Source organism: Microtus oregoni, unplaced genomic scaffold (genome assembly GCF_018167655.1).
Source record: "Microtus oregoni isolate MIOR12 unplaced genomic scaffold, Mior012 000005F_ref0000423, whole genome shotgun sequence".
NCBI classification, from domain to species: Eukaryota; Metazoa; Chordata; class Mammalia; order Rodentia; family Cricetidae; genus Microtus; species Microtus oregoni.
In genome coordinates this window covers 21,334,813-21,349,049 of record NW_024543064.1, presented here as the reverse complement: position 1 = coordinate 21,349,049, position 14,237 = coordinate 21,334,813, and the positions used below count along the sequence as shown (strand labels likewise).

Here is a 14,237-nt window from a genome sequence, read left to right as displayed (position 1 = left end):
TGTGTGTGTGTGTGTGTATATACAGTGGGGGGATTAATCCATGTGCAAGCATGTCAGAAGCCAGAGATCAACATCAGGTGTCACTCCGCAGGAGTACTACACATGTCCTTGTGAGCCAGGGTCTCCCACTGGGCCCTGGGGCTTGCTAGTGATGGCAGACTGGCTAGTGAGGGACAGGTGCTTTCCTATCTCTGTCTCCCGAGACCGGGATTACAAGCACGTGCCTCCACACCCAGCTTTCTGCACAGGTGCTGGGGATCAAACTCAGGTCCGCAGGCTCGCATAGCAAACACTTCAGTCATCTGTCTCCCACCCCCACACTCTGTTAGTCAATCCGAGAAGACTGAGCTCATGGTTCAGTCAGTAAAACCATCCGTTGCAGGCACACTGTTGGCGATATAAATTACACTTTCCATGACAGACTTTCTGTATCAGTTGGAATTCATTCTCAGATGCTATCTTAATGAGCTCTGAAGAGAGACAAACAGAAAGAAAGAAAGAAAGAAAGAAAGAAAGAAAGAAAGAAAGAAAGAAAGAACAGTCTAGCCAGGAGGCTGTAGGGCAAGGGAAATCAGTCATGTGGTATTTGGTGAGCTGGTGAGAATTCCCGCAAAGGAGCCAAGATAAGCCATAGGGGCTGTAGGCTTGCAGGTTTCAGTACTCCTCATTTCTGGTAAAGAGGTTCCGTAGGGTGCCAACCTCAGAGCCAAATCCCTCAGGATCTTGGGTGAGTCATTCTTTTCTATCCTCTATCTCCAAGCAAGCTGAACCCAAGTCTGGTTCTCTTTAGGGACCTTGAACCCGCCCCAGTCCAGCCCAGCTCCCCACACCCTGGCCGCTCTCCTTGGGATCCCCAGTGCTCCCACCTGCAATGAATGACAATGGGGCCAGCATCCGGGGGAGTGGAAGCCTTCACACGCCGAATGAAGGCCAGCAACCCCGTGGCATGGTAGGGGACGCCGTGCTCTGGCCACGCTGTGAAATGGAACTGGCGGACCTCGTGCCGGGTTGAGTAGCCTCTCTGTGGGAACCACAGTGGTGAGAGTCAGTGCCAGCAGCACCCACTGGACACCTGCTGTGTGCCAGACTCTACTCATTCCTCCTTGGCAAGGCAAGTATCCACATCCATTGTACAGGTGAGGAGGACCTGAAGGCCCGGGGCGGACCATCCCCTCTGCTGAGGCTGACTAGGGACACACTCTGGGGCGGACCATCCCTCTGCCGAGGCTGACTAGGGACACACTCTGGGTTTGGACTGAGTCTGCCAGATCCTAAAGCTATGCCATTAGGCATCCACCTCGTCCCTGGGCTGCCGTGTCAACAGAAGAGCGCTGTGACTCAGAAGTCCTCAGGCTTGCATAGCAAGCGCTTTTGCCCCCTGAGCCATCTTGCCAGCCTTCCTCTGAGGATTTTACCGAGTAATTACATGTCGACCTAGATCCTGCTACACAAGGAAACCCTCTGACCCTTGTTTTTCTCATCTGCCAAACAGGGCTGATGGTGAACGCTTGCCTCCATGGGGCTCAGACAATGCGTGCAAGAGGCTCAACACAGTGCCTCACGCAACAGGGAACAACACAGGGCAGACATCACATCTCCATATCAGATGTATATGGGACTCCAGCAGAAACAGTCACCATCCCATCCCTTGGCCATGCTTCCTTGCACCCCTTCCCCTATGCTTCCTAGACTCGGGCAACGTAGGCTCTACTACATGGACAGGCGTTGGGGAGACTCACCCGCTCCAGGGCAAAGGTGCGCACCACATACTCAGCCAGTGTCTCTGTCTTTACCAGCGTGATCTTGATGTCTCCATACATGTCTGAGTCCTCAGGCCAGTAGCGAGAGCACTTTACCTGTGACCCCCCACAGCACAGGGTTCAGCGGGCTCCGAGTCATCCATGAGGCCCACCCTGCCTCCAGCCCACCCCCCAGCCCCGCTTACCCTGCCCACCTCTACCAGCTTGGTGATCATGACGATGCTCGCGCACTGTTCCTGCCACACCATGCGCCAGAAGTCGTAGATCATCTCGGGCTTCGGCCCTGAGGGCGCAGAGGATGCCTGTCCCTGAGCACGGTCCTTCCATGGCCAGCACACCATGATGCTCAGTGACAGACACCGTCCCTCGTTGGGACGCTCCCAAGACCCAACCCCAATGGGGACTTCTCATTCACCCCAATATACCCCCACCAACCACGGCTTCGTGCCTACAGGGCCCTGAAATGGGCAGTAGCAAGGCAGAGCCAGGCTGGAGAGCCTGGTGTGCTGAATAAGAACTAATGAGTCGTGTAGATGATAGACCCTCGGGGCATGGGCAGGAGAGGTGGACAGAGAAGCAGTAGCAGAAGAGAGACAAGACTAGAGGAGACCCAAGCGGCCAGCTGGACCGAGAGGCATGCTCCATGACAGTGGGTATAGCCCGAGTCCTTGCACATGCATTACCACAGAGGAACACACAAACACACAACCAGGTTACGGGGGAGGGGCTGAGCATCTCAGGAGGCACAGACAGGGCGGATAAGGGCTGTGGTTAGATGTAAAAGATCCAGGCAGGTAGTGGGGACAGAGAGACAGACAGATGGGGAGGCAGATGGGGACAGGGGGATGCTGAGCAGGTCAGCAGGGAAGGCAGGCAGGCAGCGGACATTCCAGGTCACGAGAGGGCGCCACAGGCGGAGGGGCCAGGTACCTTGAGTGGCTATGAAGTGGTTTGACCTGTGGTAGCCCTGGAACAGGAGAATAGGGTGAAGTGAACGTCAAGGGAGCAGACCTCTGTCCCCTCAGACTGCCCCATCACCATCCTTCCAGGAGCAGGGCATCCTCCAGAAACTCATGTCTCTAGGTGAGGGTGGCCTGGTCCTCATCCCAGTCCCAAAGATGAACGAAGCTAAGAGACACCAGGGTCTTGCCATGGAACCCTGTGGAGGGTGCTCCTCTGTGAGCCCAGGGAGTCTCCCACCCTCAAAGCGGGTTATCTGTTAATAGCATGGCTGCCGTTCAGAGACAAATGAAGTGCCAGCTGCTGCTGCCCTGTTCCCAGAAACATAATCCACCCTGGACCCCAGATATGGGAGAACCAGGGGTTGGCAGAATCCCCAGTTTCAGGCAGGGCATTCAGAATGGAGAGTACCCAGAGCTTGGGGGAGAAATCTTAAAGAGGGCTTCAAATCGGAAGCAAAGGGTCCTTAGATACAGTTTTAAAATCTGTTTTACTGATAAGGAATTTTCCTGTGACCAATGGTTCCATACCATTCTAAATGCTGCTGTTTATCTTACATGAAAGAGAAGCCAAGAGCTACCTCACTCTCTATCACCAGAGACCTCAGACCAAGCATCAGTGAGCTATGGTCCCAGAGTCATGGTGATGGTCCCATACTGTCCTAAACACTACTGTCTGCTTTATAGGAAAGAAAAGCCGAGCGCTCCCTCATCCTCCATCCCCAGAGCCCTCAGGCCAAGTAGCAAAGAGCTAAGGTTCCAAAGCCACAGTAGCCCCAACGTCCCTCACAAGAAGGCACCTTTGTGGAACAAGAACCAGCCAGGAAGTCTGTGCAGACTCTGTGTTAAGTTTCCAAAGTAGAATGGCAGCAGGTGCAAGAGAGTCACCAAGCTCTGCCCTGACCCTCAACACAGCTCCTTGTGGACCCCCGAGCACTGAGAACCCAAAGGGCCCTAGTGCCTCCCTGCCAGGGTTCACATCCCAGCTGCCCTCAGACAAACACCCTTTCCTTCTCTGGCCCTCCATCTTCACTACTATAAAGTAGATCATAACAAGATTTCCCTGCCAGGGATGTGAGGAGTACAAGCCGTAATGGAGGTTAAGCGTTTGTCACCAGGCCAAGCACAAGGCAGGGCCAACAGCAGCTGTGATTATTAACCCTGCCTCGGAGGTCTCCAAAGGTCCAGATAGTGTTGATTTCAAAAACTGTTCGGTGGGTGTGTGGCACACGCCTTTAATCCCAGCACTCAGGAGGCAAAAGCGGGGGGGGGGGGTAAAGAACAGCTGGGATGGGAGATGACCTCCAGAGGATTGGGGTGTAACGGACCTGGGTCCCTGTTGGCAGGTGCCAGCAAGTTTCAGCACTTATTAGTCGGTATAAATAATGAAGTAATGGAACTCAATTAAAACTGATCAATTGAGCTGAGGATGAGGCTCAGGGATAGAGCATTTGCCAAGCATGTGGGAGACTCTGGATTCTCTACCGGCACACACACACACACACACACACACACACACACACACAATACCACACTGATCCTAGTGACTGGATAGTATAAAATCCACGTCTGTCACTTCTCGAAGAGGAGAGAAGTTTGGCATTTTTGGTGCACAGAGACCCTGGGATATCGTCCCAGGCAGACTTGGGCTCTGAGGATGGGGGTGGATCTGGAAATGTGCATTTCCGGCCAGTTCCTTGGCAGTGCTCACACTGCAGAGCCTCAGACAGCATAGTGGCCAACAAGGCTGAACCTTTCCAAGCCTCTGTTGCCCTCTGCAACTGGAAGATGACAAGCAGACAGCCTCGTGGTTCCCCGGAGAAAAGCCAAAACCCCTTCAAAGTGAAAAACCTCTGGAGTACTCTGCCTACACTCCAGAAGCCTCCCCACGTCATTTCCACTGTTTCTACAGCCGGACAGAGGAACAGCAGAGCCGGAGGATGGGGAGGGCCCGTTCCCAGCTGACTCCACCTAGGAAGTAGTCAAGCTTGGGAACAGGTTACCCTGAACTGCCTGTACTCCCGCACCCAGCACAAACCGTTTGCCTAAGCTCCACCCCAACACAAGATCATCAGCAGAGTCAGTAAACTCTGCACCTCCACCCCCACCCCACCCCACCAGGGCCCAGCTCCCTGCCAGCATGTGAGCCTGAGTCAGTAAACTCTGCACCTCCACCCCCACCCCACCAGGCCCAGCTCCGTGCCAGCATTTGAGCCTGAGTCAGTAAATAACAGAGGACTTGAACTCAACCAAACAGACTGACTGGGCTTGCTATAGCTGAACACGTACTTGCCTGGCTTGGAAGAGGCCCTGGGATCCAGCCCCAGAATAAAAAGGAAGGAAACCTGATGGATTGCCCAGTGAGTGAATGGCCTACAGTTCAGCTCTGGGGCACTCTTTCCAGTCCTTTCCAGGATCCTATTCCTTCACTGTTGGAAAATTACATTTTGAAGAAAGTATGGCCCAGGGCCACCCAACCTACCTTGTCATGTAGGCCTATTGCTTTTGTTTTAATATTTATTTATCATTTATGCGTATGCCTGTGTGGCTGGATGAGTTTATGTGCACCATGTGTGTGCAGGCACAGCAGAGGCCAGAGGAAGGCATCGGATTCCTTAGAGCTAGAATCACAGTTGGTTGTGAGCCACCTGTGGGTTGATGGAAGTTGAACTCAGATCCTCTGCGAAAGCAGCAGGAGCCTTTAACCACCGAGCATCTCTCCGAGCCCCACACACCCTATCTGAAGCAAGTGTACAGGCACGCAACTCGAAATTTCTACATGGTCGTTTCTTTAAAAACATTACTACGTTTTCATTTCCTTTGTGATCCCAGGGGAGAGTGTAGTCGCAGTGATGTCTGTGTGGTCAGGTGACCTGCAAGAGTCAGTTATCTCTCTCCCATGTGGGATCACCAGGCTGAGCGGCAGGCTCTCACCTGCTGAGCCATCTCACAGCCCTCGCTTCTTACGTAAGACATGTGCTACTACATAACCATTCTATACAAGGACACAGATAGAGGTTTTGCTATGCCTATGCGTATATGTATGCATATTCATATGTATAGGTTTACGCACGTGTAGGTGGGGGATTGCATATGCCAGGAAGGTACATGTGTGCATGTGTGTAGTAGTCAGCCGACAACCTCAAGTACTATGATCAGAACAGCTGTCCATCTCCTTGGAGACAGGGTCTCTTTTTGGCCTGCTACATTGCAATTAGGCTAAACTGGCCAGGCAGCCCAAAAGATGCATCTGGCTCTACTTCCCCAGCGCTGGGATTACAACCTGAATCCCCACATGGGTTCTGGGACTTGAAGTCGGGTCTTCACACTTGCAAGGGAAGCATTTACCAACTCTGCCATGCCCACCCCCCCCAAATACACATTTTAAATGACCATATCACCTTGCACACTTCGCTCTAGGGAGTGGCACTGGAGAGGTCTGGACCTCGTGCCCCACACAGGTGCTAGGATCATACATCTGCACGCTTGCTGGGGTCTGAGTGGGTGGTGATGAGGGACAGCGGAATGGTAACGCTAGCTTTGTGGCCTTACACACGTCACTTCACCTTTCTCAGATTCAACATTCTCATCCGCCAAATGACACTTTGCACTCTAGGTGCCTGGCACCTGGCAGGTGACATCGGCAACACAATCGTTCACTGGCATTTGAGGCAGCATGAAGCCCACTGGGACTTCTAAAGGTGTTTCTTAGGAGTCTCACAAGAGAACCAAATGGGTGAGATTCAAAGGCAAATGTCTAACCCTAGGGAACCAGCGAGTCTAAGGCCAGTAAGGACCAATATTCATCATAACCCACAGGGGGCGCTAGGACCCCGCACATCTGCTGTCTTCTGTGAGCCTAACGGGCCTTTTACATTTGAGAATTTTACAAACCAACTGTGTGGCTGCACTCAAAACAAGGGGCATGGCTGGGATAATTGGCTGGCTCTGCCAAATGTGACTGGGGGAACCTCTCACGTCTTATGTTAGTCTCTCTGTGTTATCCGGAAGCCTGATAATGAACAGAATCCTAGCAATGATAATAAAAAAAATGAAATATCTTTTTAAAAGAAGATAAAATGGAAAATGTACCCGCAAAATAGCAAAGAATACCAGTCATTAAGTAGTATGAAATATAATCCTCACGCTCAGGAGGCCGAGGCAAAAGATGGCTGGGAATTTGATTCCAGCCTCCACTACACAGTAAGCTCCAAGCCAGTCTAGCTACAGAGTGAGACCCCATCTCGAAAAGCCAAAATTACTGATAATAACAATGATTATAAATACTATGAAAACAACTTAGTTTGAGACAGGTTAGCCTCAAACTTACTATGTAGCTCAGGATGGCCTTGAATTTCTTTGGTTTTTGTTCTGTTTATTTTTTGAGACAAGGTCTTTCTACACAGTCCTGGCTGTCCTGGAATTCACTATGTAGACCAACTCAGATATCCACTCGCCTCGGCCCCACAAGTGCTGGGATTAAAGAAGTGAACCACCACGCCCAGTTTTCACCTGATGCTGGGTCTCAAACCGCGGGGTGTCAAGCTTGCTTGGCCAGCATTCCACTAACTGAGCCTTTGTTTCAATTCTCCAAAGAGCAAACGACATTATAATGTTTAAACTGATATTCAAACTGATTTTTTTAAAAAGCACATTTGAATTGAGGCTAACTGGAGGGCAAACTGATAGTGGTTGAGTTTTAAGCAAACTGACCACAAAGGGTTTGAACACTAGGGAGCTTAAGGAGGACTGGCCCAGGCCTGTCTGCCGCCTGGGCTGCTCGGTAGGGGGAGGGGAGGGCAGAGACAAGTCTCAGGGCAGTTTCCCCACCACAGACACCAGGAGGAGCTCTTCAGAAGAGCAGAACAGGTGACGCTCACAGGAAATGGCTAGATAGGGGGACAGAGGTGACAGTAGTGACCAGCACCCCAACATAGCTGTCCTTGTTGAGAGAGCAAAAGGTGGCAAGGAATGTCTCCCAGTAGGAAGACAGTCTTTAACCGTGGCAGCCCCTGGCAAGCTGCTGGAATGGGTGGCTGGTGTTCAGTGCCAGGAGAGGGGAAGGAGGGGGAGAGAGAAAGAGAGAGACAGCCAACCAGAGCCTATGAGAGAGCCCAGGACACAGCCAGTCCACCAGACAGGAAGAGGAGAAGGAGAGGGAAGAGATACTTACTTGTCGGTTTATCCGAATCTTAATGATTCCAGTGAGGGAAAAGAACAAAGCAAAAGAGACAGATGTTAGGCCAGAGGTGGATGGAGGTGGGCGGGACACAGGAGAGGCCAGAAAGGGTGACATGAGCTGGCGGGCAGAACAGAGACAGGAGGCCAGGACTTGGGTGGAGAGAGGCATGGGTATGTCCCTGTCAGGGCCTGAGAGAAACCAACCAGGTGGAACCCAATGAGAAAGATCCACTGTCTCCAAGCTGCCCACGCCTGTGAGCCAGGACCGTACTGGGAGGCAGGGAGACCGCAAAGGGTTCTGGGAAGCAAGCGGTGGCACATTCAGCTCCAGGAGGAAGGTGGAAGGAGAGGAGAGTCATCTCTAGAGGTCCTGACAACCTCAACCCTGGTACACTGCAGCTTCCTCCTGGGCCTTTCTTTGCCTTCACTGATCATCCCCGAGTGTCCCTCCCCTTCCTCTGCGGCCACACTGCTTCCTCCACACAGTCTATACAACCAGACCTGGCTCTGCCGCTAACTGGCTCTGTGACACTTTTCCTCTTGCCTATGCTTTCCCAGCTAATCTGAAATGAATTTCCTTCGATGTTAATCTGTTTCCCCCCTACTAGAATCTCTGTATCATAAAAAAAAAAAAAAGAAAAAGCAGTGGTCACGTGATCTCATTTCTATCCCTGGTGCCCAGGTGCTCAAAATACATTTCCTACACAATTAAAGAAAGCTCTTCAAAGCTCAGCTTGCTGCATGAAGTGCAGTCAAGTCCCTGGGCCTTGCCCGAGCCCCATCACCACCCCCCAGGCACACCTGCGAAGTCTGCCCTCTCTTGGCCCATTCCTCCCATCCACCCAGATCCAAGAGTTGTCAAGGCCGCCAAATGGTCAGCATCGGAGGCTGCAGAAACAGCCCAGCTGGGGCTTCAGTCCTTTCTTTACCACTCTAGCTGTGTGTCCTACAACCAGTAGCTTCACCTCTCTGGGCTCCAGCTTCCTTCCCTGTAAGGGGAGGTCATGCATGATAGGGTGATAAGGTTACATGAAATTCGAGAGTGTATGTAAAGTGCTCATCACCATGCCTGGCACACAGTATGTGCTCAGTAAACACGCCTCCTTACATGTGAAGCACCACTGTAATCAAAGCCAAAACATTTGAACAACTTCCTGATGGCCCTGGGAGACAGCCCGAGTCCTTAGCCTGCCAGGTAAGGTCTTTGTCATCTCATTCTGCATAACCTCTTCTGCTTCAGGATGGGAATCATGAGAATCCCACCTCCAAGCTCTCGGCCCCTTGTTGAGGCAGCTCTTCCCCTCCCTCAGCCTTCCTATCTGCCCCAGACCTTGTTCTACCTCCCCACAGGCCTGCATAGCCCTCGGGATGCTTTCCCACAGGCCGCCACCCACTCTCAGCTCCCCATCTCTGAGTTCCCTGGCACCAAATGCACCTCGGCCATTCAGACCCCCGTTTAGTCTCTGGTAGGTTTGTGCCCTGCATGGACAGTGAGTCTGGAGGGGACAGGGACAGGTAAGCAGAAAGAGCCGGCTCAGGCACTCACGTCTATGTAGTTGGCAGAGATGTAGTCGGCATCTGGGTCTCCCAGCATCGGGTTAAGTTTCACTCGGTGACGGTCATCTGCGAACAGAGTGGCAGAGCAGGGCTGTGTCAGGAAGCCTGGAGTTTGTAGGTACGGGGGAGGTCCCCTGAAGGTTAGGGGAAGTATCCAGGCATGACTGCCAGGTGACCTTTATAAGGGGCTCAGAGCTGACCAGGAAGCTCTGGGCACCATGAGGCTGGGCCGAGGGTTTGAGTCTGGGTGTGGAGTTAAGGAAGATTAGCAGCAATTAGCTGTGCAAACTTGAGCCAAGTTCTCAACCTCCCAAACCTCTGTTCCTTCATCTTTAAGAGAGGCCCCTACTGTGACAGGGAAGTGACAGAGACAGTGGTGTGAGGCCCTCATACACAAAGGCCAGGGCCCTTATGTCTCTGCGGACAGGACTCCCCAGAGCATATCCTCCTTCCACACTTCCTCTTGTCTTTATGGGCCCCAGTCCCTTCCCAGGGACTCACAGGCAGACACTGTCTCCTGCCGGCTGCTCTTGAGCTTGTCTTTCTTCTTAGTGGCATCCCAGCCTTCAAAGAAGCTCTGCCAATGGGAAAATGGTAGTCAGTGGGGGAGAGAGACCCCAAGACTTTTGGGACCCCTCCCCACAAGGGGAATGATGGAGGCAGGGTGGGGGCGGGGCACCATAAAGGATAGGTTCAAAACACACAAGTGTGTGGGGAAGGGAAACTGAGCCAAAGAAAGGGCAGAGTTCCCAGAGTTTAGGATACAGAACCCTGAGTCTGACCTGGGAAGAGAGGAAAGATTAAACGATGAAGATTAAGGGTGAGACTAAGCGTAAGTGTGTGAGGCTGAGCTGGGAACTGACAAAGGAAGGGCCCAACAGGGCTGGACTGAGAAGAGCCAAGTGAGGATCCACAGCGAGGAGAACGGGCCGGGCCCACCTCATATTCCTGCTTGAAGCCATAGCCCTCCGCTGTCTTCATTTGGTTGATATGTTGCAGAAGGTCAGCCACCCGTACTGCGGGGTGCAGCTGTCCAGTGTGATACGGGGAACCCTTCCGGCCACATGGGCGCCGAGGGGAGCCCCCCAGGAGGCTGCTGGCCTCGGTGACCCCACTGCTTCGCTGGTCTCCTGTAGCCAAAGGAAGGGAAATGAACTCTCACATATATGCAAACCCAGCCTGGAAGCCTCTAGATGGACTCGGGCAGGGTGGAGGCAGGGAGCACAGTCAACATGGAGGGGGGCCGGATTGTTCCTTAGAGTCAAGCTTCACGAGGCTACCCTGCATGAGGCCCTGCAAGCCCTTCCCTTCGGTATCTCTGATTTCCCATCTACAAAAGAAGCAGGACAGCTGAAGCAACCCATACGGTCCTCATGACTGTATTACCCTGTGGCCCAGTGACATTTCACACCACCCTGCCAGGTCTCGCTGTTTGACCTGCACGGGCAGCATTAGCACAGCCCTGGACGTGCCTTCCTCTTCCAAGGAACAATCTGGAACCACGGCAACTCCCAGCAATTACCCCCATTCAAAGACGAGCAAAGCAAAATTAGCTTGCGCAGCCGCCCCCTCCACTGACAACGCCAGGCACCTGAATAGAGTATTTCTCCTGTGCCAGCATTTCCATTGTCAGCCAGTGCAGTGGCCCAGACAAGGGAGCCCCATGGACCCCAGACCCTGCCAGACAGACACCCCCCCCCTCCAGCTCTTAGAATCAGTATCCTCAAGGACATCCCACCCTGGTTCCAAGGATGATATCTGAGACTGTGGAAAGCAGCTGTAGTTTCTCCTGCCTGACTCACTGGCTCCTATCTCCTCTCAGGAAAGGCTGCGTGGCTGCCTCAGTACCCTTCCTCCCTTATCTTTTATGCCTGGAGAACTCAAGCCTCTCTTCCAGGTCTCAGCCAAAACGATCCCCTAGCTGGCCTATGTCCCTCCTGAGTGAATCATAGAGGAGATGAATACAAGATGCACAGGCCACCTCCCCAGACATCAGAGCTTGCTATGCCAAGGTTTGAAAGCTGCCTCTGAGTAGGAACTCAAGGCCATGCAGGGTCTTCCTACTTCACTGTTCTGCTCTCAGCAGGCCCAGGCCTAAAGAGTGCCCAGTTTAACAGAGAGCTGTCTCCTGTAGTTAATCCTGAGATCCGGTTGCTTACAGCTGAACTGGTCAGTGACTTGCTTATCATGTAGCCAGACGCTCCATGCCCTTAACCACACAGATGGGGAAGCTGGGGTCCACGAGGCAAGACAGGGCTCATGTCACAGTGGTAAGTACAGGAATGATTCAAGATGGCTGAGTAGGTAAAGTGCTCCCCGTACAAGCATGAGAACCTGGGTTCAGATCCCAAGCACCTAAGAGCTGGGCACAGTGGTAGACACCTTTAAGCCCAACACCTGGAAAGCAGAAACAGATGTGTCCTGGGGACTTGCTGGCCTGCTAGTCTAGCTCAATCCGGCAGCTCCGAGTTCACAGAAACCCTGTCTCACAAGATAAGATGGAGATGCGGAAGACATCCCAAAAACCTCTGCAGGCACATGAGCCTGCAAAGATGTGGATGCACACACACACACACACATACACACATGCACACATGCATGCACACATGAACACTTATACATGTGTATGCACATGTGAACACATATGTACATATTCAGGTTCTCATGAACATACACACACACATACGAACATGTACACACACACAAGCACAAATTAGATAAAGAGAGGAGGAGATCTGTGCTTAAAGGAGTCTGCTCAGTTCTGATATAAACAAAAACAAGTAGATTTATGCCTAGTGAGACCTCTCAGGGCTTCCGGCATGTCGGTGTGCATTTGAAATATCCGAGAGATGAATGGAAGAAGGCCGCTTCGCATCTCTCACCATGAAGGGCTCTTTGTGTTTTATAGTCACATCCTCAGGGGCTGCAGTACAGTGTGGGTGGAGACTGACAGAAAGCTCTGGAGCCAGGCAGATCTCAGATCAAATCCCAGCTCTGCATATGACCTGGGGGACGCTATTTAGTCTGCCTAAACGTCCACTTTTACATGTCAACAGAAGTAAACACTGATGCTGCTAAACGTTTGCTGCTGTAAATGTTAAATAATAAGACGATGCACGAGAGGCACCCAGAGCCTGGCACAGCCACCACAGCAATCGCTGGCATCGCTTCCAGGAAAGGGAGTCCCCCGAGTCCCCCAAAGCCAGGGCAGCTGGCTGACTGAATGCTTGGTCCTTCTCCACTGTAAGATACTGGTCCAGCCTGAAAAGCCAGTTCCAAGAAGCAGCCACAACTACACAAGGTGAAGACATGCAAGAATTCAAGAAGGGCTACTGGGGCTAAGGAGATGGCTCTGCCGGCAAAACACTTGCTACACGAACCATGTGGACCTGAGTTCAATTCCCAGTGCTCATGTGAAAGAAACAGTCTAGTCTAGTTTGAACTACAGTCAGTGAGAGACCGGTCTCAGGTGGTGAGCAACACCTGAGACAGTGACACTTGATGTCAGCTTCTGGCATCCAAATGCATACACACACACACACACACAAATACACGCATACATGTACACACACACACAAGTACACACATACCACACAATACATGCATACACAAAGGGTTTCTGCTGGTTTAAAGAACTCAGAGACATCAAGGAGACCGGGAGCTCAGAGGTTTGCTGCAGACACAAGAGTCAAAGCCTCACAAAGTGATCACCGGGTAGAAAGAGAATCAAACAAGAGTGACAGGAGACTGCACGCTTATCCCACAGATCCCGATCAGCCCCCATGATCAGCAGGCACGTAGGTGTAGTCAATTTCTGATGAGCAAGAACCAGGCCAGGCAGCTCACAATCGAGCCCAAGAACAGTGCGAGATATTCTGCAGATGAGAAGACCGGGAAAGGGTGAGGTCATATGGCATGACCTGGCCTCCTGGACTCAGAGAAGCCAGGTCCCCATTCCCTTAACTATGGGATCTGAGAAGCACTTCATACCTCATTCCAAGTTCCGCCCCAAGGACCAACCTGCTCACCCGAAGGCAGGTCATTGTTCCCCAGGGACTGGGGAGATGACTCTGCTTCCTTCCTGCTGGCATGAGTTCTACTCCACTGCATCCTTCTCACACCGAGGGACGAAACCCACCAAAACCAGGAGTGAAAAAGAAACCAACCCTCCCTGAAGCAACTTGTATCAGGGCACTGAAAAGATCTACAAGATGCCACATGGTTTTCTGCTGTCGACCAAAATTGGGTCTCTGATATTTGGAAAGGAGAAGGAAGGGGAGGTTGAGCCAACAGGTCAGGAGTAGACAAAGCATGAGAGAGTTCTAAGACTCAGTTCCAGTCTCCTGGACACATGGCTTTCCAGACACTGCAACCTGGCCTTCACTGTGTCCAGTCTCCCCTTCCCACCACGAACCAAGTCCCGCATTTTCCACCAGCACTCGGCTGCAAGGCCTGTGCCCCCTGTGGTGGTCTGAGTGAAAATGACCCCCATCGGCCCGTCAGGAGTCCCACTATTAGATGTGGCCTCATTGCAGTAGGTGTCGCCTTGTTGGAATAGGTGTGCCCTTTTTGGAGGAAGTATGTCACTTGGGGTGAGCTTTGAGGTTTCAGAAGTTTGGGCCAGGCCCAGTGGCTCACTCGCTCTTCCTACCGCCTGCCAATCCAGATACAGAACTCTCAGCTACCTCTCCAGCACCTCTGCCTGCATGTGCCATGCTCCCTTCCATGACAGCAATAGGCTAACCTCCAAACTGTAAGCCAGCCCCGATGAAATGTTTTC

At 52.2% G+C, this 14,237-nt stretch overlaps 1 protein-coding gene across 7 annotated transcripts in view; it reads right to left on the bottom strand.

Moving 5' to 3' along the window:
• The window catches only part of Ptpru (protein tyrosine phosphatase receptor type U), a 73,289-nt gene that overhangs the window by 9,201 nt on the left and 49,851 nt on the right, over positions 1–14,237 (bottom strand). For 3 of the 7 annotated variants that reach the window (XM_041651796.1, XM_041651799.1, XM_041651802.1), the window contains 8 exons: positions 10,397–10,587; positions 9,959–10,034; positions 9,447–9,523; positions 7,893–7,910; positions 2,691–2,727; positions 1,946–2,043; positions 1,740–1,856; positions 867–1,021 (listed from right to left, as the gene is read on the bottom strand). In XM_041651796.1, coding sequence (XP_041507730.1) covers positions 867–1,021; positions 1,740–1,856; positions 1,946–2,043; positions 2,691–2,727; positions 7,893–7,910; positions 9,447–9,523; positions 9,959–10,034; positions 10,397–10,587 — 769 coding nt within the window. The remainder of the gene's footprint in view (positions 1–866; positions 1,022–1,739; positions 1,857–1,945; positions 2,044–2,690; positions 2,728–7,892; positions 7,911–9,446; positions 9,524–9,958; positions 10,035–10,396; positions 10,588–14,237) is intronic. The other 4 variants (XM_041651798.1, XM_041651800.1, XM_041651797.1 and 1 more) reach the window with 3 other exon arrangements.